Here is a 27,969-nt window from a genome sequence, read left to right on the forward strand (position 1 = left end):
TTTTTTTTTTGTTTTGAATGGCTAGGTTTGAATAAACGTTAGACTGAAAAAACTGGTTCTGATAGTATACACAAGCATGAGAACTTATAAAGCAATTTTCTTTCAAAAACTAAGTCTGTTTTGATCCACAAGTTCAAAAGATTTGTTTGCATTCCTAGAAGTGCTAATGACCTTGCTAATAAGTTAAAGTCAGGCTTTGCAGGCAACATACATACATGGGATTTGCTAGCATCCATCGCAAAAGGCATTTCGCGGATGGCCTGTTGCATGTGAGAGCAGCCACCTCGTGAATGAAGACAAAATCGGCTGAAAAGTGAGCCTGTGTGGCTGCTCTCACATGCAACGGGCCATCCTCAAAATGCATTTTACGATGGACGCTAGCAAATCCCTACATATATACATACATACACATATGTGTGTGTGTGTATGTATATATCGAGGTTTTAAATTTTTGGTCCCGATCAGCACGGAAACAAAAACATTTCGGTTGAAAGTTCGATGGAAATCTTGTAAAATCACGGAAACGTAAGAAAACATATGCAAATGATGAAATTTTAAAATGAAACTTTGGGAAATGCTAGAATGACCACAAATTCATAGTTAGAAACCATCGCATAAGCAAGAAAGTCATTCATAATGACTTACTCACATCGAACACCTAGTGACATGCGTTGTCGTACATGTCTGGAACAGTAAAGTCAATAAAAAAATACAATGTAATGAAGTATAAGAAAGCACAATGACTAGTCTCCCCTCCAAGGACCCCAACTCCATGTCAATACCACATAGAGTTACGAGGTATTATCGGTCCCATGCCGATCTAACATCCCATGCATAAGATACGGTTACTTTGATGTGCGGTTCAGTGATGTTGCCTACAAAACATCATTTTCTAGATTAATGAAATGAAATGCAAATCATAACATCTTTCCATGTTTTGTCGTTCCAACCATTTAGGTCAAATTTCAGGAATTTCAGTCGAAAATAACGATGTGGAAGGAATTCATTGAGATTTCGTTTGGGATGGGGATGGAAACGGAAACATTTCGGTCGTTTCGGGGAAATTTCGGAGAAATTTAAAATCATGATATATATCGGGCCTCGCCAGCACAATAATAGACTGTTGTCATTTCTTTTTGCTGTTTTTCTCTTTGTTTCTTAATAAAGTGTTGTCCTTCTTCAAAAAAGATAAACAATGATATATATTAGCTCAGAAATTACAACAGTCTATAATTGGGCTGGAGATTGGCTAGATACATTGATGAGATTACGGAGATGTGCAGGGATTGAGATACATCTTTAGTTCAAACTCCTAGGTGATAAGTTAAGTCATAGGTTAAGTAGGCAGTAAATGTATATTAGGCCTCTCCTGCCCAATAATAAACTGTTGTCATTTCTCTTTGGTGTTTTTCTCTTTGTTGCTTAATAAATTGTTATCCTTCTTCAAAAAAGATAAAAATAATAAAGGGATTGCTAGAGTCCGTCGCAGAAGGAATTTTGCAGATGGCCTGTTGCATCTGACAGCAGCCACATCATAAATGAAGACAAAATATGCTGAAAAGTAAGCTGGTATGGCTGCTGTCAGATGCAACAGGCCATCTGCGAAATGCCTTCTGCGATGGACGCTAGCAAATCCCAAATAGTATAGTGCTCTTTGAAGAGTTTTTTCCACACAAGCATGGGCATTACCAGTATCTTATCATGAGAAGTTCCTCACCACTAAATTTGGCAGTCTAATAGCATAATTGAAGATGAAGGATGAGATATCTTCCGCCCAAGCTTCTGCATTAAGAAAGAAAAGGCAACATTAAGCAGAAAAGGCACAAAACTCAAAAGTATATTCTTAAGAGTTACACATTATCATATCTTAGCATTTTTAAGATTTTCTCTACAGGTTCCACAGTTATGGTGGGCATGACAATGCCTGCAATTGTACGCATGCAATAAGTATTTTTATTTTTTTATTTTTGAATTGTACATGCAATAAGTATATGAAAGATAGATTCACACATAACATACCAAAAGTGTCCGTTAATATATATATGTGTGTGTGTGTGTGTGTGTGTGTGCGCAAGAGTGCAAACAATTACAGTTAGGATCAATCCTAACTATAACCACTGACTCCCACAAGAGGACATGTGTGTGAAATCTGGACCATTGGTCTGGTGAATCATCATGAGACGACCCACATGGTCATAGAATCACGCCAAACGGACATACCATATGAAAGATTAAGGCCCACAAAAAATCAATGCTTTAGCTTCTCTTTGCATAAACATAAATGAGGGCTAATAGATCATGGGGCAAGGATCATCCAATCAAGACAACCGGCAATGGGCCAACTTGTGTTTGTCGGATAAAAATTTGTCACTTTTCAGAAAAAAAAAAACTTTTGTTTGTCGGTTGCATCAACGGACTTGATCACGTCCATGTGGCACACATGAAATGCAAAAAGCGTTCACTAGGATAAAATCTAACGGTGATTGTCAGTTTAGCATTTTTAATATGGTAAACATAAACTTCAATGAAGTAGTATACATAATATTCTGAGGAATAAGTTTCTTTGCTTGCAAGCCTTCACGTGAAATAATTATTGCTCAACGAATTAGGCTTGACTACCAATTACTTCAGTGAAACATTTGGGCAAATATGAGCGTGCAAATCCCAGCACATATCACGGGTAATAATTATTGTTTCCCTTAAAAAGCCATGGCACCAGCTTTCAACAGCCAATTATGATGGCTCGCATGTAGTTTTGCTCATGACTGACAATGTATTGTAACTTGTAAGCATGTGAGATCAGCAAGAGCATGAAAATTTTATATATTGCCAGATCATCCAATGTAACAAACATCCATGCTAAAACAAGTCATTTATCATTGCGGTAGGTGTTGAGTGGAAATGTAGGCATCCTAACAAAACGAGAAATTAAAGTATTAAACCTTGTTCCTAGATGACCCACTCAATTCCATCAAGCACTTGCCATCTATTTCCATTGTTCAATCGTTTGAGAATAAGAAAAACAAAAGCTCTGCCCCTCTCTCTACCGGTCATAGGGATGGAAGGGCAAAGTCCTTTAATGCCCCTTATGTTGTACAAAAATCAACAAAATGATTAAATGAATGCCCTTTTGCAAGTATTACATGATGAAAATAATTTAAGTACATACCTGACGTTCTGAGTGCCAAAATGAATTCCTCTGCTAAGTTTTCCAATAACAACCTCCCTAAGGACTCAAATATAGTTGATAGATGCTCCACTGACGAAATTCTTGTTATATCTACAACCCCAAGCAATTGCAGAAGCTCCTTCTCCCTATCATTTTCGCATAATGCCAACAAATAGCTTTCTGTAAAAAGGGATCAATGTCTTTTGAGGTACAAGTTACACTCAATAGAAGAAACTACAAATTTCAAGAACTACTGAGAAAGTCTTAGAGAATATCAAACAAACGTATAAAAAGAATGATTTCATAGAATGCCTTTGTAAACAAGTTCTCGTTAGCTTATACAGCAAGATTATTAGCAAAGAGCTATACTCGGGCACATCATTTTTTATTTTATTTTTTAATGGCAGTATTAGGTCATATCTAATCACAAAAAGTTGCAAGTTCTACACATATGCCATGTGCAATTATGTCACAAACCAGATCACGTTAGAAAACTAGTTGTTCTAACAAGATTGAAATTTATGAAGCAAAAACAGTTGCAATGGTTGGAAAACGGGAGCTAAAGGTTGGTAGACCCCAGGTGTGCATATGCATGTAGTTGGAGTGGGAAAAATATACTGTTCCGCCTCAGTGGATGAATAAAGGATCTACACTTCAAACAGAATTTTTTATGAATAAGTTTATTTTTCGAGCGGGCATCAATAATGTGCATTGTTTTCACTTCATAAATTCATATCAAGTGCTAGGCGATGCAACAGAGTAAATTTATTTTTTGAAATGGTAACAGAGTTAATTTATAAAGGTATGAATAGCAACTTATTAGATGACATATGGGTTACGTAGGTATTAGGCATAACTCTAACTACTGTGGAAATATCTGTGTAGCTAAAAAACAGAAATCAGCAATAACAAGGTATTAGTATTTGACAACTTGGAAGCACCATTAATCCATTATGATCCCATTTTTGTCCAGCTTTTGTCAGTGCAAGATTTACATACCATAAACCTCCTTTTTATTACTGTTTTTTTTTTTTTTTGACAGGTAAACCAAAATTGAACCTGAGACCCCAGGATTGTAGCATCAAGCACCATCCAAATCAGACCCCAACATTGGCTCAAGTCCTTCTAACAAAAATAGCACCCATCTCATAAATGTTGATTAAAGCATAACTATGAAAAAGGATAAAACACCATGAAAATTGATGCAATAAAGTAGTTTCAGATGAAATAAGAAGACACCAAGTGATGCCAAACTATATACCAGCCAAGTTGAAGCTGTCTGGACCACTATCAACTCCAACTGAATTGCACAGATCCTGAACTTTTTCTTCATCATTTACTCTAATCCAAAGCAGCATCTCATAGTATCCTAATCTAGGAAAGGAACCTGGGTTCTCATCTTTGACAAATTTACTAAAGAAGTGGAATTCTTGAACCATTTCCATATCAATTAAATACATAAGAAATGGACTATAAGTTTCTTCTTCCAGCTGAAATCCCTGTTCTCTCATCGACCTAAAGAGTTGAAAAGCATTATGAATTTGCTCTATACAATCTTCTTCATCGCTCCTCCTCCTTGCCTCCTCTATGCAAAGTTTTATCAAGGCATTGTATTCTGTGACACCTGTTTCTCTTCCCAGTTTACCGAAGACTTCAAGAGTAGCTTCCGGTCCCAGTTTCTGCGCACACATTCTTACCAAACGCTCGAAACGATGAGTTTGGGTATTCTTGAAAATCCATTTCTGTTTTCTTTCCCGCGATAGTTCCTTCCGACGTTGCGATATGCATGTATGAGACATATTCGAGAACCATGGTATATCTAAGACATCTGCCGATTTCCCATTAGTAGGAATTTGAGATTCAGGCAAGTTGACCCCATTATTAGGAATTTGAGATTCAGGCAAGTTGACCGACTCCAGAACACTGTCACCTGAGAATATAAGCTCAAATACATGAATATGCAAGAAAAGAAGCCACCACTTCCTGAATTTAAGGTCCTCTTTGCTTGCCACAAAAATCGATCATTAGTTACAAACAAGTATGAATACATGGAAAGTCACTTTTACAAGCAATGGCAAAGAGCAAGTTGTGGGTCCCATAAGAAGCATGAGAGGGGGGTGGGGTGTGTACGTGAAATCAAGCCTGTTGATCTTTTAAAACATCATGAGGTGATCCACATCGTCTGGGCCCCATCCCGAACAGTTGTAAGATAAAGAACCACAAAAATCAACAGTTTAGCTTTTCATGGCGGGGTGCCTAACCAAGGCTAGATGGATCAAGTGCCTGGGAACATCAAATCAAGATGTTCCCAAATCATCATTTTGGATGGAGTTATGGTTATCGTTCGGATCAGCGCGTCCAATCATGTAGAGGAGGATGAAGTGACGCCCAATAAGTGTCTTCTAGGAAAGGGCGTAAAAGTGACTTTCTTTTTAGCATTTTCTTTGCAAATAGAATTATTATAAGTAAATCTTTTTTGTTTCCTTGCAAATGGAACCTTAAGGCATCTTTAGAAGCCATTAACAAAATCATTTCTTTTCTTTCTTTTTTTTGAAAGGCTAAATCATTTCTAAAACAATTACAGCTATTATTTACTAATAATCACATCTAACTTCAAAACTATTTGCATATTACATGCCAATAAATTTTATAGGCATCCAATCAGGACCTTAAAGAACGAAACAACTCTGTAAGAAAAAGCATACCGCATAATATAGAAGAGATCTCCCTCAATATCTGCCCCGGCGAATCTTCTACAAACAAAACAAAATTAAAGAACAAAGAGAAACCAATTCAAATGCTTCTGTAACAATAAACACAAAAAGGCTGTTTGGATACACAGATTTTATAATCCAGGATTGTAAAATTCTAGATTTTACAAGCTAAAACCTGGATTTTATAAGCTAAAACCTATATTTTATAAGCTACAACCTGGATTGTACATTTTCAGGATTGTAAAATCCAGGATTTAGCTTATAAAATTTAGGTTTTAGCTTATAAAATCCATAAACGGCATCTAAAATCAACAGAGAGATAGAGAGATTACCAGAATAAGAACTCCCTGTGGACTCTTTCACGGCTTTCAATGCGGATTTCTTCGAGCGAGATGATGCGGAGGACGAAACCCTATGAGATTTCTTCAAAATTTTATTTAGAATTTCAGAGGCGGGTTTGATTGAAGATGGATTGAGTGAGGGAATCAGCTGTTCTAGGGTTTCAAATTCTGGTAATGGATTTGAGTCGGATTTTTTCGGAGCCCTGTGAGATTTCTTCGACGATTTATTTGGGATTTCAGAGGTGGATTTGATTGGGGAAGAAGGATTGAGTGAGGGGATCAGCTGTTTTAGGGTTTCGAGTTCTGGTAAGGGATTTGAGTCGCATTTTTTGGGGGAGTTTTTTAGGGCTGTTGCGACAATGGAGCTTAGGTTTTTCAGGTTTTGGCGGGGCATTTCAAGCCTAATCGCATTCTGATGCGTTTTCAGGCTCCTTCTTTTGAAGTATGGGTGGAACTCGCGTCGGGTCAGGTTGGGTTGAGGCCAACCCGACCTAACCCGAGGAACCCATTTGGAAACCCAACCCGGTTTCCAACCCGGCTGGGTTCAACCCGACCCAGCCCGATTTGCAATTTCCTCAACCCCGATTTCCAATTCGGGTTGGGTTGGGTCAGGTTGACCAGATTTGATACGGTACCGACAGTTGACCACCTCAACTCAAGCCGGGTTGTTTTGGATTTTGAGAACCAATAGTGAGTCACCAATAATCAGTTTTTGACTCACAATCGGTTCTCAAAATCCAAAACAAACAGGGACTAACAATTAACAAAGGAAAATGTTATCTGCACTACTATATTTTGGTGATCACACTCCTCACTTTATTAGAGTAAGGTATGGCCCACACCATAGGATTATCCAAACCGTCCATTGTGGACTAGGGGTGCAAGTTTAGCCCTGTCAGCCCTGACCCGACCTGAGCCCGAACATGGTCTGGGCTGGATTTTCCAACCCTGAGGGCGGGTCAGGGTTCATTTTTTAGGCCCTGACTCATGGACGAGTCGGGTTCTGGGTTAATGTCTTGGGTCACCTTGACCCGGCCCGATCTTAAGTTTTCTATTATATAATTGAACCATCTGTGCTTGTATCTTTTGCTAATGTTTTCTATTATCTTGGATTGACGTTTCTTTAGATTATCATCATTAATTGTCTCTGCTACCCGTCATGTTGTTGAATTCATATTACGGGTGCAAGTTTGGCCCTGTCAGCCTTGACCCGCCCTGACTCGCCCTGACTCGCCCTAAGCCCGAACAGGGTCTGGGCTAGATTTTCCAACCATATAAGGCAACGCAAACGAGGCTCAGAGTGGGGGTTCCGAGATCACATTTGATTGATCTAGGCCGTCCATCAATCAGCATATGGTGGATCTCAAACCATCCTACGAATCCAAAAAAAGAAGAAGAAGAAAAAAGCCGAAAATGTAATATTTTTTCACTTAACATAAACGGCAAAAAAATACTTAATGGTCCACATTCCACAACTAAAAATATATTTTATCCAATATTAGTAGAAAATTGATATTCTCACTCCTTTATCTCAATAATGACATTCCCATCTCTACTTTACACTTACCTGTTTAGTATTGTCCAAAGTGAAATAACATTTTCCACCCTCTTTCTAGCCTTCCTACTCCCTTCTGTTTGTCATTTTCGGAAAATAAATTCATTTCTACGAAAGGACAAAGAGAAGATGGTGGAAATGTGGAATTATAACAAATTTTAAGAAACGACAAATAACAGGGGGTGGAAATAGCACTTCACATGTCCGAATAATATATACTGGGAAAAACTGATTTAATGTAGGGCCTGGACCTAAAGTGGGCCCCACTACATGAGAAAGGGACTCCTCATGGAACCTTAAGGTCAGCAAAAAACAAAGTTCTTACCCTCTTTACAAGTACTTCAAAATAGAGGTACAACTCGGGTCGGGTTCAATCCGAATTTGGGTCGGGTCGGGTTAAGCTTTTTCGCAAATCGGGTTGGGTTAGGGTTGGGAAAAATCAACCCGAATTGAAAATCGGGTTGAGTCGGGTTGGGGTGTCGAGCAACCCAACCCGACCCAACCCGAATTGGAAATTTCAAATTCCCATTTAGTAGTGATGTTAATTCCAACATATACATATGATCCTAGTTTATATTAATATTACTGTATTCCATATGAAGAAGTTCTATATGTGTTTTCCTTTTTCAACATTGAAATAGTCTCCATAGTCCACAATAAGGCTGCAACATGGTCGGGTGGGGTCGGGTTTTTCAAAACCCTAGCCCAACCCTGGATCCCATTATCTCGGCTCTGACCCACCTTGACCCTAAGTTAGGGCCGAAAAACCTCAACCCATTGCCCGCCCTACAGGACTCAGCGCGGCCTTGGCCCGCCCTGATTGGACAGGGGTAGGCCGGGCTGGCCTTGATTGACCCTAGTGAAATTACCTGTTAAGAGTGCCAAAAATAAAGCAACCACATATCACATAGAACAAAATGATCAATTAAAAGAGAAGGGGAACAAAATAAGACAATATGAATTAGGGCTACAACAGGGTCGGGTTGGGTCGGTTTTTGAAAACCCTAGCCCAACCTTGGATCCCATTATCTCGGCCCTGACCCGCCCTGACCTCGAGTCAGAGCCAAAAAATTTCAAAGCATTGCCCGCCCTACAGGGCTCAGCGCGGCCCTGATTGGGCAGAGCCGGGCCGGGCTGGCCCTGATTGACCCTAGTGCAAATACCTGTTAAGAGTGCCAAAAATAAAGCAACCACATATCATATAGAACAAAATGATAAATAAATAGAGAAAGGGAACAAAATAACACAATATGAATTCAACAACATGATGGGCAGTAGAGACAATTAATAATAATAACCTAAAGAAATATCAATAAAAGATAATAGAAAACATTAGCAAAATAAGCATGCACGGATGGTTCAATTCTATAATAGAAAACTTAGGGTCGGGCCGGGTCAAGGTGACCCGAGGCATTAACCCATAATCCGACCCGACCCTGAGTGAGGGCCTAAAAAATGAACCCTGACCCAATTATGTATTTAATGTAGAAACAAAATTCAATGAGATGGGGAGGATGCATAATTTTGATATTTACAAAGTTGGAACGTGGAACTATTCCAAACAATACCACGAGCATTGCGTGAGTGGGCCATGTGATGGGGATACATGCATGCTACATGATCCTCGAGTGAAATTGTTAAACCCATTGCACCACTCGGGATGTTCTGTTAGACCTGGCAAACGCGACCCGTGCCCTTGGGTCGACCCAACTCACTCGTAAATTTGTGGGTACGGGTCGGGTTTTTAGTGACCCGTCAAAACCGATCCACGGGTGACCCAACCTGCAAAAACATGGGTTGGGTCGGGTCAGCCTGCAGGCACCCGTGGGATTTTGGATCTTTTTTAAACATTTTTTATTTTAAAAGAGAAAATGAGATCAAGGGCTAAGATCAGAGCTAGGGTTTTAAAACTTAAAAGAGAGGCCATTTCTCATTTTTTCTCTTTTGTTTACACTGTTTAGATAGGGTTTGAGTCTTTGAGACTAGTAGACTTGAGAAGAAACGAAAGGAACTGCTGAAGCTTGAAGAGGGCTTACTCTTTCCTTCAACACAGGTAATTTCATTCATTTATCTTTGATTGATGGTCTGAAACTCTGAATAGAGATCTATTTTCGTTGCTAATAGTTTGGGTTTCTTCTTGTTTGGGTTTCATCTGTGATGGTACAAGGTCTGTGATCCACTTTTCATTACCCATTGGTAATGGATCTGTTGATTTTAATGTGAGAAAATACATAAAAAATTGAGGGTTAGAATCGTTTCTGTATTAGAAGTTTGTTCATGAGAGAGTATTTTGAGTTGTCTGTATGCATATGTTATATGAAGAGATTTTGCGATTGTTCTGCAAAGGATGCAAAAGAAAAAAAAGCTCGGTGTTATCTAAATTTTGCTGGTTCTGAAAGATGAGGTATTACAAATACAGTATGGCTCTGTTCACTTGCCTTCTCGAGAAAGGGATGGAAAGGAAAGTTGTGTGTATTTTATCGGAAAATATAAAATCTCGTTGTTCTCTTCCTTTCTGGAGAAAATAATATGTATTACATGGATATTGAAAAGTATTACGTGGAAAATGGTCTTTCTCGCCGAATCCTCGATTTGTTTTCTCTCAAAAATGTGAGGAAAGTTACTTTCCCACAAGCGCGAGAAAATTTATGGAGGGTCTGTTTTTTCAACCCACCGTTCTCAACACATTTCAAGGTACGTTATCTTTTTCCTACCCAGCGAAACCCTAGCCACTCTTTCGTCTTCCTCACACACTCCGGTGACGGAAATCCTACCACCAAGCATCGAACGACCGGAGAAGCCCATCTTTCTCCTCCATTTTTCAAGGTGGGTTATCTTTTCATATTCTCCACGCATTTTTTTCACTTTTTTCCACGATTTGCTGTGTTGTGGGTGGGTTTTTTTCGTCATCTATTGTGTTGGGGGTTTCATTTCTCCGCCATCTGTTATGTACAAGGTTTCTTCTTCTCCATTATTCAATAACTGTTGTGTTGGGGGTTAGTTTTCTGTGATCTATTGCTATGGGGTTTTGATTTTTCGTGTAATATGTTGTGATAGGGGGTTTATTTTTTCCGTCAGATGTTGTGTCGGGGGTTTCATCTTCTCCACAACAGATTTGCATCTTCTACAAGATCTGTTGTGTTGCGGGAGAAGTTTAGATCTGGAAATTAGGGTTTATGAGAAGTAGTGATTTGGGAGAAGTGTAGAACTTTCGATTTTTGGATGTTTATGTAGGTTAGGTTATTTTGTATTTTTATTTGTGTGTTTATGGATACATTTTTTAGGTCTGAATGGATCTATGGTTGTGAGATGCTTTGGGTCTTAATCACTCTTTTTTGTTAAAAATGTGGGTTTTCTGCAGATTTCTTCTTTTTCTCTGCATTTTTTAGGTATCATTTCTGCAGAGCTCTTCTTTTCTCTGCATTTTTTGTTTTCATTTTTGTTTTTTAGGTATCATTTCTGTATTTTAGGCTTCATTTTTGTTTTTTATGGATAAGTGAACAGAGCCTATAGCTTTCCAACTGTAAATAGGTTGTGCCCCTATTGGCGAAAAGACGAGGTATTACTACCTGATTGTTCTGCAAAAAAGCTTGGTTGTGCCCAAAAAAATCATTAGCACAGGATGATTCTAACCCCTCCGATCTAAACGGGGACTCACAAGATGGAAACTTCTATAGATCGAACGGTTGAGGTCATCCTATGGCAATGATTTTTGGGGCACGATCTATTCACGTTGTGGCCCATCAAATGGACGGTTTGGGTCATCCTATGGTGTAGGCTGTACCATCCATTTTGAAAATTAGGGGGTGAATTTATTCATAGAAGGGGGTGAATTTGTCACCGCCCAATAAAAACGTTTTTTTGGAAAAAATTGCTGGTCGACCCGACTCACCCACACTGGGTACGGGTCACCGGTTGCTGGCCTGTAGGAATGCGGGTCATTTTGACCTGCAACCCGCACCCGCGTGACCCGTGGGTCGACCCGACCCGACCATTTGCCAGGTCTTCTACTACACTTTTTTTTGTCATTCCCCAAAATAAAGTATGCAACCCCTGGTTTAAGGAAATGATAAATGCTTCCCTTTTCATCGCTTGGGACACCCAGCTGCATTGTACACAATCAGGTCACTTCATTCCTTAAATGTGAAGTGTAACAGCCCCTTTGCAGTTGTAGATACACTCTAGCTGGGTGTCCCAAGTAATGAAAAGTGGGGCATTTATCATTTCCCTTGGTTTATTGACCATGGATTTTCTTGATCATATATAGCTCCCTCCGCGGCCCTTGATCATATGGATACCATATCTACATCTATATCTAATTGTTAGTGATGCAACTCGGGTCAATCTTTGGGAATTTGGGTTAAGCTCTTACATTAAAATTTGATCGGGTTCGAGTTGATTCCAATTCATTATTTAGAGCCGACCCAAGTTTCTTGAACAACACAATATTGGCTCTCTAGACTCTATGGCATGTGAGCCAGTGATGACATATTTTTTTAAAATATTTATCTTTAAATAAGAGTAGGTAGTTTTGCCATTTTCATATAATCATTTTGGTATCCCAACTATCTTCTTGATGTGGCGGTTAATGGAGAGATTTAGAGAAAATAAAAAGGTCATTCATATGATTTTCATTTATTTAGTGAAAACGTGTGATAGGGTTCTCAGGAGTGTTATGTGGTGGGTCCTTGAAAGGAAAAAAGTGCCTACTAAATATGTTGATATGATTAAGGATATGTACGATGGAGCAGTAACTAGTGTTTGAACTACGGATGGTTAGTCTAGTGAGTTTCCAGTTACAATAGGAATGCACCAACGATCAGCTCCAAGCCCTTATCTTTTTACTCTAGTTATGGATGAACTTACGAAGGGTATCCAAGACGAGGTGTCGTGGTGTATGTTATTTGCAGATGGCATAGTATTAATTGACGAAACCAAAGCAGGAGTTAATGCCAAGTTAGAGTTCTGGAGAACTGCTTTGGAATCCAAAGGTTTTAGGCCTAGCAGGACTAAGACAGAGTATATGGAGTGCAACTTTAGTAATGTAAGGAGGCGAAGCGACGATGTAGTAAATATGACGGGACAGGAGGTACCTAAGAGGGATATATTTCGCTATCTTAGTTCAATCCTACATAAGAAAGGAGAGATTGAAGAGGATGTTAACCACATAAAACGAGCGGGTTGGTTGAAGTGGAAGCATGCTTCAGGAGTTTTGTGCGATCATAAAATACCTTCCAAGTTGAAGGAAAAGTTTTATAAGAGCTGTGATGCCAGCCATGCTGTACGAGTGAGAATGTTGGGCCACCAGGAAGCAGCATGTAGCGGAGATGCGAATGCTGAGATGGATGTACTGCTACACAAGGTTAGATCGAATTAAAAATGATGACATCCGTAAAATGGTGGGAGTGACACCAATTGAGGATAAGATGAGAGAGCACCACTTAAGATGGTTTGTGCATATCCAATGCAGACCTTTGGATGCTCCAGTGAGAAGAAGTGACTCGTGCCAAGTTGATGAAGTAAAGAGAGGTAGTGGCAGACCGAAAACAACCTGGGTAGAAAACAGTGAGGAAAGACTTGAGGGTTAGGAACGTAACATAGAACATGACCTTGTATAGGATAGAATGGAAGAAAATGACCCATGTAGACGAACCCAACTAGTGTCAGGAGTAGACTTAGTCAGTTTAAGCTGGGTAGATCCTTTCACCTTCCTCATGGAAATTTTATGAAGGATTCATTGGCCGACCCCAACTAGTTTGGGATAAAGGCTTAGTTGAGTTGTATTTTGGTATCCTAACTTAGAGCTTATTGCCCGTACCATAATCATTTCTGGATCTCAACTTGGAACTCTTTAGTGTGAAGGGCCCAACAAGCAAGTTATTCATAGGGTCCAACAAGCATGATTTCCTAGGCAAATCAATGTACATTAAAGACTCAGGGATCGATGCAAGCCTTATGATGAGGGATACCATTTTTTCGTAAGAAAGCGAGAGGGAAAGCCATTTTGTCACGAACAAGCCAAGCTAAGGAAGCAAAAGAGAGTGTGCGAACTCCGAAATGAGAGGAGCTCAAGAAAATGAAAGTTTTTGGTGGATCGAGTCTCCGAAATGAGAGGAGCTCAAGAAAATGAAAGTTTTTGGTGGATCGAGTCGGAGGACAAGGAGGAGTTTAGATAGCATCCTGACTGCAGCCCCTGAACCCAGCTTGTAGCAAGCCAAAAGTGTGACTTGAACCTACTCTGCTAAGAGAAGAGAGAGAAGGGAAAGCTAAGAGAGAGAAAAGGGCGAGTGGAACCATTCGACGGAGTTGAAAAGGAACTTGCTAATCATAATAAGGTTGGTCTCACCTTCCTCCGGGGACTCGAACGACGAGATCGTTGATGCACCTCCGTGTCTTTGTCAGCAAAGTAAATCACCCCGATGCTAAGCGTAAGTGACTAAACCAAATGTTTGGCTAGGGATGGCGCTTCGACACTAGCTAGCTCAGCACTGTTTGCTGGCTTCTGGAATCGATCTAAGGGATATCAGATGTGAAGCTCACGGCTGTAATTGAAATCTGGTTTGGTCAAATTTGAACCGACTATAAAGGTATTTTCTGGGTTAAAAGGCAGTGAGATGGGAATTCTTCCACTTTTTGTGCCTACAGTAGACCGTTATTCTGCTTGTATGGAGAGTGCCAAAGCTTTCCGGTCTCAAACTGATGATGAGATATATATGTTCCCCTTAAGAATGGATTCATCATCGACCGTCATCGCTCCAAACTCTCGTTACCATCGGTTATCATAATCTCAAATGAACAGGGCCTAGATGATGACTGTTGAAAGCGACATGGGCGAGGTGCGAAGGGAAAGTGTTATTCAACTAATTAAACTTGCTCCGTACAAGTCATCTAACCCCGGCTAAATAAAATATTTTCTTAAGGCCTCAGTTTGGATTGCAGGAATTTTCTAGAAAAGTCTGGACGAGAAAAACTTATCCAAAATCTCATTGTTTGATTAGAGATGAAAAAGTAGCTTGACCCCCAGCAGATCAAGTTTTGTTTAGAGGGGCATTGAATTTGTAATGTAATATCCCTCTAAATAAGCCTTTAATTACATAATTTCTAGCCAAACTGTACGGAAAATTTTTTCTACAGGGAAATTTTTTTCTGTAATCCAAACGGTGGCCAGCAGCCCAAGGGTATTAATGGAATGCTAAAAGTAAACCTTACTCAACATTTCAACTAAAGCCCTAACTTTCAACATTTCTCGCTCTCATCCTCGACCGCCCTAATTCTCTCGCTCACCATTTGGATTTTGTCACTGAATATATAAGTAAAATAGATGTTGCCCTAAGTTCACCAAAAAGAGGTGCAACTTTAATTTCCTTTTCACTGTGCGGGCGCATGCTAAAACCCTCGCTTCTCTAAATTGCTTATTCCCTTCTCTTCTCTCGTTGTCGGGCAAGGTGAGCGTTCTCAGTTTTCATGGCAATTTTACATTTTATACTAAGAATATCAATTCGATGCTCTCGTTTTAAGGCATGCATCTGTGTTTTTTTGTTTGTTTTCGCTTTTGTGTTATTTATGTGGGACTCAAGGAGTGGATGTAGCATTGTCTTTTATTGTTCTTTTAGGGTATTGGAATGAGGTTTGCTTGGGTTATATATATTCATAGTTTTTCTTGAATAAGTTTGAACACTTTCTTATTGAGTAGGTTCTTTCACATCATTTTCAGATTATTGATTTTTTTTGTTGTGTTTATTTTTCAATGGGTGTGAATGCATGGATCTTTTTTTTTTTAATGATTCGAGGCTCCTGTTTAGATCTACACTTATATGTGGTGTTCTTTTTTTTTTTTTTTTTGATCTGATATGTGTGATCTAGAGCTTTGTTTCGGTTTTTATATCGTATTTAAAAGGATTGGTAGTTTTGTTCCCCCTCTTTTGGTATACTTATTAGGTTCGTTTGTTTTGAATCTGTACCATTACTAGTTATGTTGTAGTTGTTCGTGTTTTATGGTCCTTTCAAGTAGGTATTGTGTGGATTTCTCTACATGAAGAGCATTGATTTCTAGGTTTCTTGTTAGAATTACTATTTGTTTACCCACTAACACCCATACACTGCTGTCTTCTCATGCACTAAACTCTGGGTATTGCTTCAGTGTGCATTAGTAGCTCCTATGTGCACCCATACCATGACTTTCTTTGATTCTTTATGTCTGATCCTATGTGCCTATGCGCTCTCCACTTTCGGATCCCGCAAAGAGAGAACGTATTATTTCCTCTGAGTTTCTCTCTCATTCGCTGAGTAAGGAAAGCGGGTTTTGCACCATGTACCTATATCATTGGGAAACAAAAAGAGCTACCGAAGGAAAGGTATGTAGTCTCTCCCATGGCTTTTGGAGAGGAGAGGGCAGAGAAGAAAATGGCCTTCTCTCAAGCGTTTTTGCTTCGTATGCTGGCTTGGTTCATCGACTGAGGAGGCATTCTGGTAGGAAAGCTGTGTTATCTCCATAGAAACTGAACCACACTTTCCAATCACTAGAGAAGGTCTTCATCAACTTCCTTTCCCCTACCCTTTGTCTATTCTTGAGAGGTCTAGATGGTACCATTCTTTCAAACTGCCTAGGCCCAGCCCAGTTGTAGGATCATATGATAACGTCTTGCAGATGCTCAGGTGCCATAGGCTGGCTGGTCCAATAGGTCCATAGAAATCTGTTTTAGTTTCACCAACCTCATTTTGAAGATGACCTCCCACTACCGTTGGGCTCGGCTTCCTCGTGCTAGAACCATCGAAGCTCAACTTTATCTGACCGATAGTAGGAGGGAACCGCCGAGGGGTAGGGGTCGAACAACGATTTTACTTGGGCAAACCTCAGCCCAGGATCATCTCTTACAAGATTCAGAAATTCTCCTAAAACCTGGGGAAATCCAGCCCATTAGATTTGCAGATAGTTAAAAGAATTCAGTGAAGAATGTGGAAAAAGGTTGTGGAGACGGGGAAACTACGTGAGAGTTTTGCTCTCAAACTTTATGAAAGTAATTTCTAATTTTTTGGTTATCAAGAGTATCTTTTAGTGAGCAAATGGATGTGGACTTCCTTTTCCACTATACAAGACTAATTGTGGTGGCATAAAAGTTATAAGCTATGGTATTGCAATTAGAATGTTGAAAATTAGTTGTGGAGTCGGGGAACCATGGTTAAAATCTATTTGTTTAAATGCTAGCATGGCTCTTTAAGAAGAAATTGGGTGTGGGCTTCCCTTTCTATCATACACGGTCAATTATGGTGACATGAATGTCACAAGTTATGGTCTTGTGGTTGATATAGGTGGTTTTTTAGGGAATTAAATTGTGGGCTTCTCTGACTTGATCTTATAATTGTTTTAACTTTGAAGTATCTAGATATCCTCACTTAAGTTGTTCACTGACGCCCGCTATACCACTTAGCTAGCGAGATTTCTTCAAGTTGCCGGCAAAGATCAAACCTGAACTATGACACGGTTGCATTTGCCGGGACATTCTCTGCTGTTTTTCTGTCGTCACACCAGGGATTTGCCCCTGAAGTAGCGAGTAAGGGCTGATCTTCATCTCGGAAAGAAGCTGGCATGGTGTCTGTTTGCTCAATGAAAAGTGAACGTAGTATACCTGCACCGTCAAAGAAGATACCATGATGCTACCTTTTGCAAATGACAACAACACAGTGATTTCGGTTTTTCAAAATCTTTCTAGCATCCACTGCTACTCCAGCTTGTCCTGTCGGAAAGAGACCTGTCAGAGATGCCTGTGGTTCAAAGGGAAAGGGTAGGTCAGTGGAATTAGTAGACGAGAGAACTGCCAAAAACATTTCCCAATTGTCCCAAAACGAACCAATATGCCCGGAAAACATAAGAAAAGGGCCTCAGCTAAGATTGATGTGCTGCTTCTCCCTTTTGTTAGCTTCAATTTCTATCCTTACCTTTCATGGTCAGTATAAGATCGCCTTACAACACCAATAACAGTCATTTCTAGTGAGGATGAGGAAACTCAAATATAGGGGATGGAAATTGACCAGCTCTGAAAACGTTAGTGCACTCCTCACACTTTTGCTTTAGCTCTAGAACAAGAAGTTGTCGATTCTCCTATATACCTACATTCTACACCAACATACAAGAATGTTAGTTCTAACTTCTTGTCCTTACTGAACCCATAACAAACCGAACTGATTTACTTGTAGAACCTTCTAAAAATACATAGATAATGGTTTAACGACTAAAATAAAAATATAAAAAATACATAAATCAAACAAAGCAAGTAAACTAAAGGCTATTCAATTAAAAAAAAAAGATTATATGAACTACATCCATGAGTGTTGTGATAACAAGCCACGTCAACAGAGGAGTGGGGCCAGATCAGTTGGTGTGTACTACTCCCAAGAGTGTTGTGATAACACCACGTTGACGGAGGGGTGGAGGCAGATCAGTTTGTGATTGTAGCAGTGATGTGATTTAGTCTTTAGTTTACTTTGTTCTATTTATGTATTTTTTATATTTTTATTTGATACTTCCAAGAGTCTTGTGATAACACCACGTCGACAGAGTGGGGGCAGATCAGTTGGTTCACCAACTACTGCGAAGAGTGTTGTGAATTTGTGATAACACCATGTCGAGTTGTCGACAGAGGAGTGGGGGCAGATCAGTTGGTGATTGCAGCAGCGATGTGATTTAGTCGTTAGTTTACTTGCTTTGTTCTATTTAGGTATTTTTTTTATTTTTATTTTAGTCGCTAAAACATTATCTATTATGTTTTATCAGGCATAGTTTTTTTTTAAACGGCTTTATTGGGCATAGCTGTGGGGATTTTTCACATCACTTACACATCTACAACCTCCCTCGTTGCCCATGGCCAACTATCCATTTCCCACTTACCCATCCACCCATGCCCCACCTCTTATTACCGCAAACCGTTTTCTCCAAACCTATTTAAACCCCCTTTCCCAACGCTAAGCAGAGCTTTTGGAATTAAAAAACTCACGAAGAGGGAATGTCAAGCAGCCACCCTCTCTCTCTCTCTCTCTCTCTCTCTCTCTCTCTCTCTTGTGGGATGCCGCACAACTAGAGGCCATGCGACTATTTATTGTGCCTGTTCTTCCTTCACGGTAAGCCTCTTTCTCCTTTCCCCTTCTTTCCTACTTCTCCTTATCCACGATGGAAACCCCAAAACAGTTACCCATCTTCATTATTTGGTGCCCGTTTTAGGGGCATATCTGAGACATTTCAGTCCTGCTGGATCTAGTTACTTTTCATAAGTTTTGAATGATTTTTTTTTAATGGCTTACTTTGGTTATGATGGATCTGTTTTGTAATTTGCTTGCTTCTGTTAGTTCAAGATTGATGTTCAAACTTCAAACTCAAAGGCTATAAATTTCAATATTGTTCCAGTTGTAATTACTATTATGGGTTTTTAATTTGTTTTGTAATCACATTCTTGCTTCTCCTTTTGAATCAATTCTTATTATTTCTCCTAAAAGTCCTCCAGATTTGATTCATGAACTCTCGTTTGTATTAAGCAGTGACTGGATCATATTTAGTTATTTTACTGATTGGCATTGAAGTTTTGATATTTAATTTTTTTATCATTTTAGATCCTTCAATCAAAGCTTCTTGGGTTTCTTGCTTGCAACGTTGTACTTAAGCTACCGGGAGCTAGTTAATTTCAGTTCCCTTATATCTCATGGCGGTATGTCTTTACTTCTAATATTGGTGCAGTTGCATGTAGACCCAAATTGCACCCATGTGTTCTTTTCTTGCTTCTTATAATTTGGTTGCATTTTGCTTTCTCTTTTATTCATTTGTGCATTTGAGATTCACTTACATTGATATTGGTTGCAGATCGAGAGACTTTTTAAAGATGATGCCACCGAAGAAAAAGGGGAGCGAGCCAGAATGGTTTGTCTCATTTGCCGAAGTCATACTCCTATAATTGTAGATGCATGCCTGTTTTCACAGTTATCATGCTTTTGTACACATGCTTTCATGACTTTTTTTTGCCCACTGAGGGATATTCATTATTTAATTTTCTTTTTTAGAATTGTTGTAAATGGGAGCTGATGCCTGTTCTTGCATACTTGTTTTCATATTTGTTTTAACTGTAATGTTTGGTTCTTAATCTTTTTGGTGCAGGCATCATTTATTGGTGCCATGGCGATTGCTGATTTGGTCAAGACCACTTTAGGGCCGAAAGGAATGGTAAACATCACTTAAAACTTATTTTTCGCAGTTCAATAGTTGGAATAACCTTCATTTTCAAAAAAAAAAAAAATGTTGGAATAACCTTCAAATGTGTGCTGGACGTGTAGGATAAAATCTTACAGTCGACAGGAAGAGGACGTAGTGTTACCTTTACAAATGATGGTGCCACTATCTTAAAATCTCTTCATATTGACAATCCGGCCGCTAAAGTCCTTGTTGGTATCCTATTCAGCTTGGGTTTGCAATTTGAAGGGTTAAACGTTATTGCTTTGCCCTAGTTAGGTTTTGTACTATATGATTTGTAATTATTGTTAGTATAATTTAATACACTGGCGTGCTTGCTGATTTATCACTTTAACAATACCCCAAAAGAATGTTACATTTCTTGCCAGTTGGTGGCTATCTTCAAGAAATGACCGCTTGCGAAAAACTGTAATTTTTATAATTGATTGCCTTAATTTAAGCATCAGACATTTCAAAAGTCCAGGACGATGAGGTTGGTGATGGGACAACCTCCGTTGTTGTTCTGGCTGGAGAGCTTTTAAGGGAGGCAGAGAAATTGATTAATACAAAGATACATCCAATGACGATAATTTCAGGTCTGCTTTAAGCTCCTATATCATTTCCACTATGTTCTTGTTTGTATTTTGTCCATTTCTTTGTTGAAAGTGATCTGATCCGAAAGAGATTATTTCCAACTGATCACGCTGGATCGTATTCCATGGAACCTTTGCCTAAACAGCTTCAGAACTTCATGAATTGCCTTAAATAATTATTGAATTATGGTTATTGGTGATGTCTTATGGGGTTGACTTTAGTATAAAGCTGTTGGTTGGAGTGCTTTTATTTTCCCTCTTGTCACTATTTTAATCCTCTTAACCTGACTAGTCTTAAAAGTTAATGTTTGGGCATCCATTTGTTCACTGAAAAACGTGTCAATTACTATAAAATTTTTAATCATATAATTTCATATTAATGATTTCAAGATCATACTATTGATTTTGTGTCTTTGCATCTTATCTGAATTTTCTGTGTTTGACCTGATAGGTTATAGGATGGCTGCTGAATGTGCACGCAATGCTTTGTTGAAGAAGGTCATGGACAATAAAGAGGATCCAGGTAATGGTTGTGAATTGAATAATTTAGCTATTGATCCATGCTTTTGTCCAGTTGAGTAATTTTGTTTTTCATTAGGTGATGTGAATTATTACTCTTATCCACCTCAAGAAAGTTATTGTTGAAATTTATTGAACTATTCTAACTTTATAATAACCAGTGGGTCTAGGCTGAATTATGCAATAGTGAATGGAAAATTTACTTCTCATCAGGATGGTGTTACTATAATGAAAGAAGTGTGGTTGCCTGGACTGCACAGTTATTTCTTCATGATATAACTTTTTTCCTCTGTTGCTTATGGTTTATTTTTAACACATGCTATTCCCATGCTGTGATGCAGAGAAGTTTAAGTCAGACTTGATGAAAATAGCAATGACGACTTTGAGCTCTAAAATACTCTCACAAGATAAGGAACACTTTGCTAAGCTAGCCGTGGATGCTGTTATGAGGCTTAAGGTAGGGGTGCAACCAAACTTGTCATTGTCTATCGCAACATTTTCATGTCTATCTTATCATGAAATTAACTCTATTGTAAATATAATTGTTTTAGCGGCTAGTTTTAACACTAATTCCATACATGGTTAGTGACCTCACAGTGGTTGAATAGACAGTCAAATTTTGTCCGCCTTACTCGGCACTTTATGGTGATTGAGTTTGTTTCCTGGTGGGCTACAACTAGTTTGTCTCATTGTCATTGGTCATAGTGTAATTGGATAATTGTAACTAGTCATATTGTAACTGGATGTTTCTATGTCATTAATGAACACCGTGACGACACTTACCATTTTGCGTGTTTGCCAAGGGGCTGGATTTTCCTACCATAATGGACCAAAGGTAATGGGCTGGACTAACGGGACCTGATCACCATAAAGTCCCACATGCAGAGTGGGATAGACTGTGCTATTTTAAAAATGATAACATGATCGTGTTATTGAAAAAATGATGACATGACCGTGATACCAAGTTTTGTGATCCACATAAGTTCCGTTGAGAAAATAACGGATTTTTTCACATCTGTAAGGTAATATGGATGATGGGTATCTCTAATTGAGCAATATTTGATACATCCCAAGGGTAGCATTTGATCCAATGAATCTATACTTGTGAGCCATGTTTTAAATGTTGGTATTACAATGCATGTTGGTTGCACGAAAATGTGAACATGTCAGTTTCAATCATAGAAATACTTAGTCCCCTGGAAGGATCTACTGTTTGCAGATTGTGGAAAGATCAGAGCTGACATACTCCCACCCGTCATGCCAATCATTATGTTCAACTGGGTCGAATCTTTTCAAGCGGGAGAGTATGAGGGGGGCCTATTCTAAAACCCATATTCTAAATTCTAAGTGTTTTTAACCTTTTTTAAGTCTTTTTAAGCCATAGGGGGTAGTAGAGTCTTTTTCCATCAAAATCATTTTAGTTCTTTGAGTTATGAGTGTTTTAAATAGGCGTCATGCATGTATTATTAAAATTAAGTCATTAGACGGTATTTTAGTTCAAACGTGTTAGGTTTTTGTTTAGGGTTTAGAACTTTCTATTTCTCTTTTTCTTATCTATGTGTGTATAGCATGATGACACTTTTCTTTGATACTATGCAATGATGAAATGAATGAAGATTTGAGCTTCATATCATGTTAGTTTCTACCTCTAAGCTCTCATCTTTCTTGCTTTTATCTTCTCCTACTCTTCTCTCCCACTTCTCTCCCTCTCATCTTCTCTCAATTGGGATTATAAGTCGACGATGCCCTCTTGTCATTCTCACTTCTTACAACCTTTTCTCTATCTCCCCTCTCTCTTCTCACATCTCTTTCTTTCTAGTCTCATTTTCCTTTTTCTTTCTTTTTCACATTTCCTTCTTCTTCACCCTTACCGGTTGGGTTCATAAACCACTCTCCTTCTATACTCCCACTATCCCTCTTTCTTGATCTTTTTTTATCTCGATCTTTATTGATCTCTGTCTTTTTTTTTATCTTTATCGTTCTTGATCTCATAATCTTTCTTGTTCTTGATTATTTATTCGTTCTCTTAATTTCTATTTGTTGCCATGTATTCTCATCTCATACCTATATGTATTGCCCAACCCATCCCAAACAAATTGGTTCTTAAACATTGCATAATGTTCTGTACTTCTGTTCATTATTTATTTTATGGTAGTTACTTGTATTTAGTAGTTGAACTGATGGTTGTATGAATTGCACATGTTTTTTCTTTTTGTTTCTTTTTAATGTTATTATTAGGAGTTTAGGGCCAACCATTTCATAGGCACACTCAATTGTTAATTTTGCACTCTTTATTTCTTAGTAATATTTAAAATGTTTTTGAATAATTGCAAGCAATTTTGTTTAATTTTTTTTATCTTGCAATGGCAGGGAAGTACAAACTTGGAGTCGATCCAAATCATCAAAAAAGCTGGAGGGTCCTTGAAGGATTCATTCTTAGATGAAGGGTGGGCATGTGTCCTTCAAATATGTGATTTTGGCAGCATCTTATGTTTTCTACCTATTAGAATCCTATTGAATCATATCTTGATTCCTATGTTATTCATGTTTTAGGATTTGTACTGTAGAATTTTAAGAATACTGTGTAGCATATGTGGGCGAGGAGGGCTAGAATGCCCCACATTTTGTTCATCGAAGGTAGAGAGTGCTTATGACCTAACAAACATTAGTATAATTCGTGAAAGAAATCATCCACATAAACAACTAAATGCTTATGTCCGGACACACTTTTACCTCTAATTGGACCCTAAATATCAAAGTGAATTACCTTCCTTTTACAATCTGTAGAACAATACAGAACTTTATGATCCTTGCCCAACTCACAGGCTTCACTTTCTGATGTACAATTAGACTAAGACTAGTAATTAACAGCTTCAAATAATGAAGAGATCGGTGCATGGTTGACAACACCGAAGGTGAGGAGAGACAACAGAATGAAGAGCAACGACAATCAGGCTACGATATAGATAGTAGAGTCCACCAGAATCAAGTCCGCCACAGTGCCCACTTTTTTCTTTAGATCCTAAAATACACGAGGGGGAAAAGTTATTGAACACTAGATAACAAGTTGAAGTGATGGTTTGTTACATGCAAAACAAAAGATAGAGACTTGGTAGGAAAAATGTTCCTTAACCAGCTGCAAGAGTTAAAGAACCAGTCGCTAGAGTAACAACTTAATTTAGAACAAACTTATTAAATGATGAAAAAATCATATAAGACTCACCTATCTTGTGGCTAGAGATTCAAGATTGTCTGCAAACAATAAGAGAGGTACTACCTGAATGGGCAACATAGTTGTGCATGGAGAAAGATTCTTGTTATTCCTTGCTTTCACAATTTGTTCTTTAATACATCTAGTAAGAAAAGCATTATTTTGCACTCTGTACCTAAATGTATGTTTGGCAATAATCTTGCCACATGCACATACCCGTGTGGTATATATTTCATTAATTACTTTTAGACCGAAGACCTCTTTAGTTCTATATTCATCTTAGCTGGTGTTACATCTTTTGTGGGGATTCAAGTATGTTTATGTCTATAAATTTCTATGGAGACAATATTGTTGTGTTTTTCTTAGTACAAGTGTGTCTCTTTTTTGCAGATTTATCCTGGACAAAAAAATTGGTGTTGGCCAACCGAAACGCATAGAAAATGCCAACATTTTGGTGGCAAATACTGCCATGGACACTGACAAAGTAAAAATTTATGGGGCTCGTGTTCGTGTTGATTCAATGTCTAGAGTAGCTCAGATTGAAGGAGCAGAAAAAGAGAAAATGAAAGAGAAGGTGCAGAAAATTATCGGTCATGGGATTAACTGTTTTGTTAACCGACAGTTGATTTATAACTTCCCCGAGGAACTCTTTGCGGACGCGGGGATTCTTGCAATTGAGCATGCGGATTTTGATGGGATCGAGCGCCTAGCTCTTGTAACTGGCGGCGAAATTGCATCAACCTTTGACAATCCTGAATCTGTTAAGCTTGGCCATTGCAATCTCATTGAGGAAATCATGATCGGTGAGGACAAGTTGATTAAGTTTTCTGGGGTTGAAATGGGTCAGGCATGTACCATAGTATTACGTGGGGCAAGGTATGTTTTGTTCCTTTAATGATTCTCTTGGTGATTTTGATATTGTTTTAAAATGTCCTTTTTTTTACTTCTTTTTCTTTTTTTTAATACTTTAGATTGTCTAATTTTACTAGAGATGTTATCAATATTCGCGGTTTTTCCCTGTTCTTCTGTTATATTATTTTTTTATTTGGCCTGATGGACTCTTCTGTTATCTACCTGTGCGGTTAGCTGCATATTAAATACAACATTTTGGGCATCGGTGTTACATCTTTAATTACTTGATGTGGTGGTGCATTATGATAAACTGAGATGAGCTCAGTGCAGATTCATCACTGTGAAACAACCAATTACTCCAAAAGCTTAAGCTGTTGGAGATGGCTTTATTTAATCTTTTATACTTTGGCACTCCCCCTTGTGTGGCCCCTCTTTTTACCGTTTGCTTACACGTGGCACATGTGGCCCCTCTTTTGGGTTGGCCATTACATGTAAAGGAGTTTCGAACCAAGGACCTTTGCTCTGATACCATGTGAAACAACCAATTCCTCCAAAAGCTTAAGCTTTTGGAGATGTCGTTATTTAATCTTTTATACTCTAACAACCACTATATATGTTGGTATGGCTGGATTTCTGGAGTGTGCATATCATGGATTGTACTGTGGATGAGGCTTGTTACTTGAAAACACAGCCCTCGAATGATCCTAACTTTTTTGATTAATTGCCTTCAAATGGATTATTGACAATGAAGTGGAACACAATCATTGTTGGTTGCTTATTTTTTTCCCTTTTGTAATTTCGTTTCCTTTTGTTTTTTGGTCTCGTTGCACATGGAACAGGAGCAAACTTTGTTCATTGAGTTAAATTTCACCTTCGACTCAGAAATGTTCATTTTGTTGTTGATCATGTATTTGGGCTAATCTTTTCATTCTCATCCAACAATTTGATGAAGTGAAGTTGATGCACTCCAGATTCACTCCTATTCAAGCTGTTGGATTTTTATATTTATGAGACAATGTTCATTTGCTTTGCAGTTTTCATGCGCTCGACGAAGCTGAAAGATCTTTACACGATGCCCTGTGTGTGCTATCTCAAACGGTGACTGACAGCAGAGTTTTGTTTGGGGGTGGATGGCCCGAGATGCTGATGGCAAAAGAAGTGGATGAACTAGCACGAAAAACGCCCGGGAAGAAGTCTCATGCTATTGAGGCATTCTCACGTGCACTCCAGGCCATACCAACAACTATAGCTGACAATGCCGGTTTGGACAGCGCGGAGTTGGTTGCTCAGCTTCGCGCAGAGCACCACAAGGAGGGAACTACTGCCGGGATTGACGTTATCTCCGGGGCTGTAAGTGAAATAAAGTGCCGCTTTAGACCATGTGTGGCAATCTGGAATTTTTTTTTCATGATAAATTGGTGTCTCCAAGTGGTGCGAGAGGGCTGGGGCAGTGGGAGGAGGAGAGAGATTTGAAAGGGCACAAATTGGGATGAGCTTGAGAAGTGGGTAAAAATAAGGAAAAAGTCGATCCTACTTTTAGTAAAGTTTTTTGTTTCCTGATTTTTTGCCACTTCTCATCACTTGGAGACACTAGTTTCCTGAAGTGGCTAAAAATCAGGAAACTAGTGTCTCCAAGTGATGAGAAGTGGCAAAAAATCAGGAAACAAACAACTCTACTAATAGTAGGATCGACTTTTTCCTTATTTTTAGCCACTTCTCAGGCTCATCCCAATCGTGCCCTCTCAAATCTCTCTCCTCCTCCCACTGCCCCACCCCTCTCGCACCACTTGGAGACACCAATTTATCACGAAAAAAAAAAATCATGGTAGCCAAATGTGCCCTTAGTTTAAAAGAGTTCCCGGATTGCTTAAGCCCTGTTTGTTTTGGATTTTGAGAACCGATTGCGAATCCAAAACTGATTATTTTACTCACGTTTTACTTAAATTTTGACAAATTTTGTGTACAATAATCAGTTTTGGGCTTCACAACCGTTGGTCAAAATCCAAAACAAACAGTGCCTCGTGTGTTTGTGATGGGCATGCATCCCCTTATCCACGGCTTTTGGGTCTTGTCTGTTGCAGGTAGGAGATATGGAGAAGCTTGGGATATCAGAGGCATTTAAAGTAAAGCAAGCCGTGCTGCTTTCTGCAACTGAGGCTGCAGAGATGATTCTGCGAGTCGATGAGATCATCACTTGTGCCCCGCGAAAGAGAGAAGACAGAATGTGAGATGGTGATCGGGTTTTCTTCTGTATGTGTCTCCTGAACTCCACAGTTGCTTTGAGATATTTGCTACTGAGATGGGTTGATTGAAAAACAGTACCTTTGGAGCTTTTTGGTTTTGATTTGATTTAAGGATAGTTTATTAATATTTTGCCTTTTAATCTAATCAGAAGTTCAGAACCTGGTAATGGTGCTGTAGCCTGTAGTAGTCATACACAGAGATCTGGCATTCTTGTATTTGGCAATGCGATTATCCCTTAATAGGGTGTTTCTTTAGGCATAAAATGGAACCAACTTATATTTGAAGTCGAATTTTATAGGCAGGTCACTTACTTATATGCCCGATATGGTAAGATTTTTAAATGTAAACTCGGGATTCGGCTTCCCTGACTAAGCCCAGAGTACATATTTTTTATGTAAAATAATAATACCCATATCGCTTAGAAAATGTCCAAAATTTCGGTCTCATTAAAATTGATAAAAATACTGATGTTGCCTAGAAAATGACTAAAATATTTGCGTCTCATTGAAAATGACCAAATCATCCTTATGTAAAAAATAGCAAAAATATTCATATCCAGT

At 38.8% G+C, this 27,969-nt stretch overlaps 2 protein-coding genes across 3 annotated transcripts in view; one reads left to right on the forward strand and one right to left on the reverse strand.

Moving 5' to 3' along the window:
• Positions 1 to 6,648, reverse strand: part of LOC143854038 (pentatricopeptide repeat-containing protein At4g04790, mitochondrial-like) — a 36,773-nt gene extending 30,125 nt beyond the window's left edge. The window contains exons 1-5 of the mRNA XM_077363751.1: positions 6,216 to 6,648; positions 5,875 to 5,922; positions 4,431 to 5,099; positions 3,170 to 3,349; positions 1,718 to 1,782 (exon numbers count right to left, since the gene is read on the reverse strand). Of these exons, the coding sequence (XP_077219866.1) occupies positions 1,718 to 1,782; positions 3,170 to 3,349; positions 4,431 to 5,099; positions 5,875 to 5,922; positions 6,216 to 6,618 (1,365 nt within the window). The 5' untranslated portion in view covers positions 6,619 to 6,648. The remainder of the gene's footprint in view (positions 1 to 1,717; positions 1,783 to 3,169; positions 3,350 to 4,430; positions 5,100 to 5,874; positions 5,923 to 6,215) is intronic.
• A 3,028-nt stretch (positions 6,649 to 9,676) lies between these two features.
• Positions 9,677 to 27,575, forward strand: LOC143854154 (TCP-1/cpn60 chaperonin family protein). Of its 2 annotated transcripts, none has more exons than XM_077363976.1 (12): positions 9,677 to 9,832; positions 19,381 to 19,475; positions 19,628 to 19,684; positions 19,919 to 19,984; positions 20,095 to 20,206; positions 20,458 to 20,586; positions 21,035 to 21,106; positions 21,444 to 21,559; positions 23,473 to 23,549; positions 24,704 to 25,189; positions 26,200 to 26,515; positions 27,247 to 27,575. In XM_077363976.1, the coding sequence occupies exons 2-12, from the start codon at positions 19,470 to 19,472 to the stop codon at positions 27,391 to 27,393; spliced, it is 1,584 nt and encodes a 527-aa protein (XP_077220091.1). In that variant the 5' UTR covers positions 9,677 to 9,832; positions 19,381 to 19,469; the 3' UTR covers positions 27,394 to 27,575. The 2 variants fall into 2 exon arrangements, with proteins under 2 accessions (XP_077220091.1, XP_077220092.1); XM_077363977.1 differs by lacking the exon at positions 9,677 to 9,832 and adding an exon at positions 10,461 to 10,605.
• The last annotated feature ends 394 nt before the right edge of the window (positions 27,576 to 27,969 follow it).

This window comes from Tasmannia lanceolata, unplaced genomic scaffold (genome assembly GCF_043159265.1).
Source record: "Tasmannia lanceolata isolate RefF3 unplaced genomic scaffold, GAP_Taslan_0.1 ptg000020l, whole genome shotgun sequence".
NCBI lineage: Eukaryota > Viridiplantae > Streptophyta > Magnoliopsida > Canellales > Winteraceae > Tasmannia > Tasmannia lanceolata.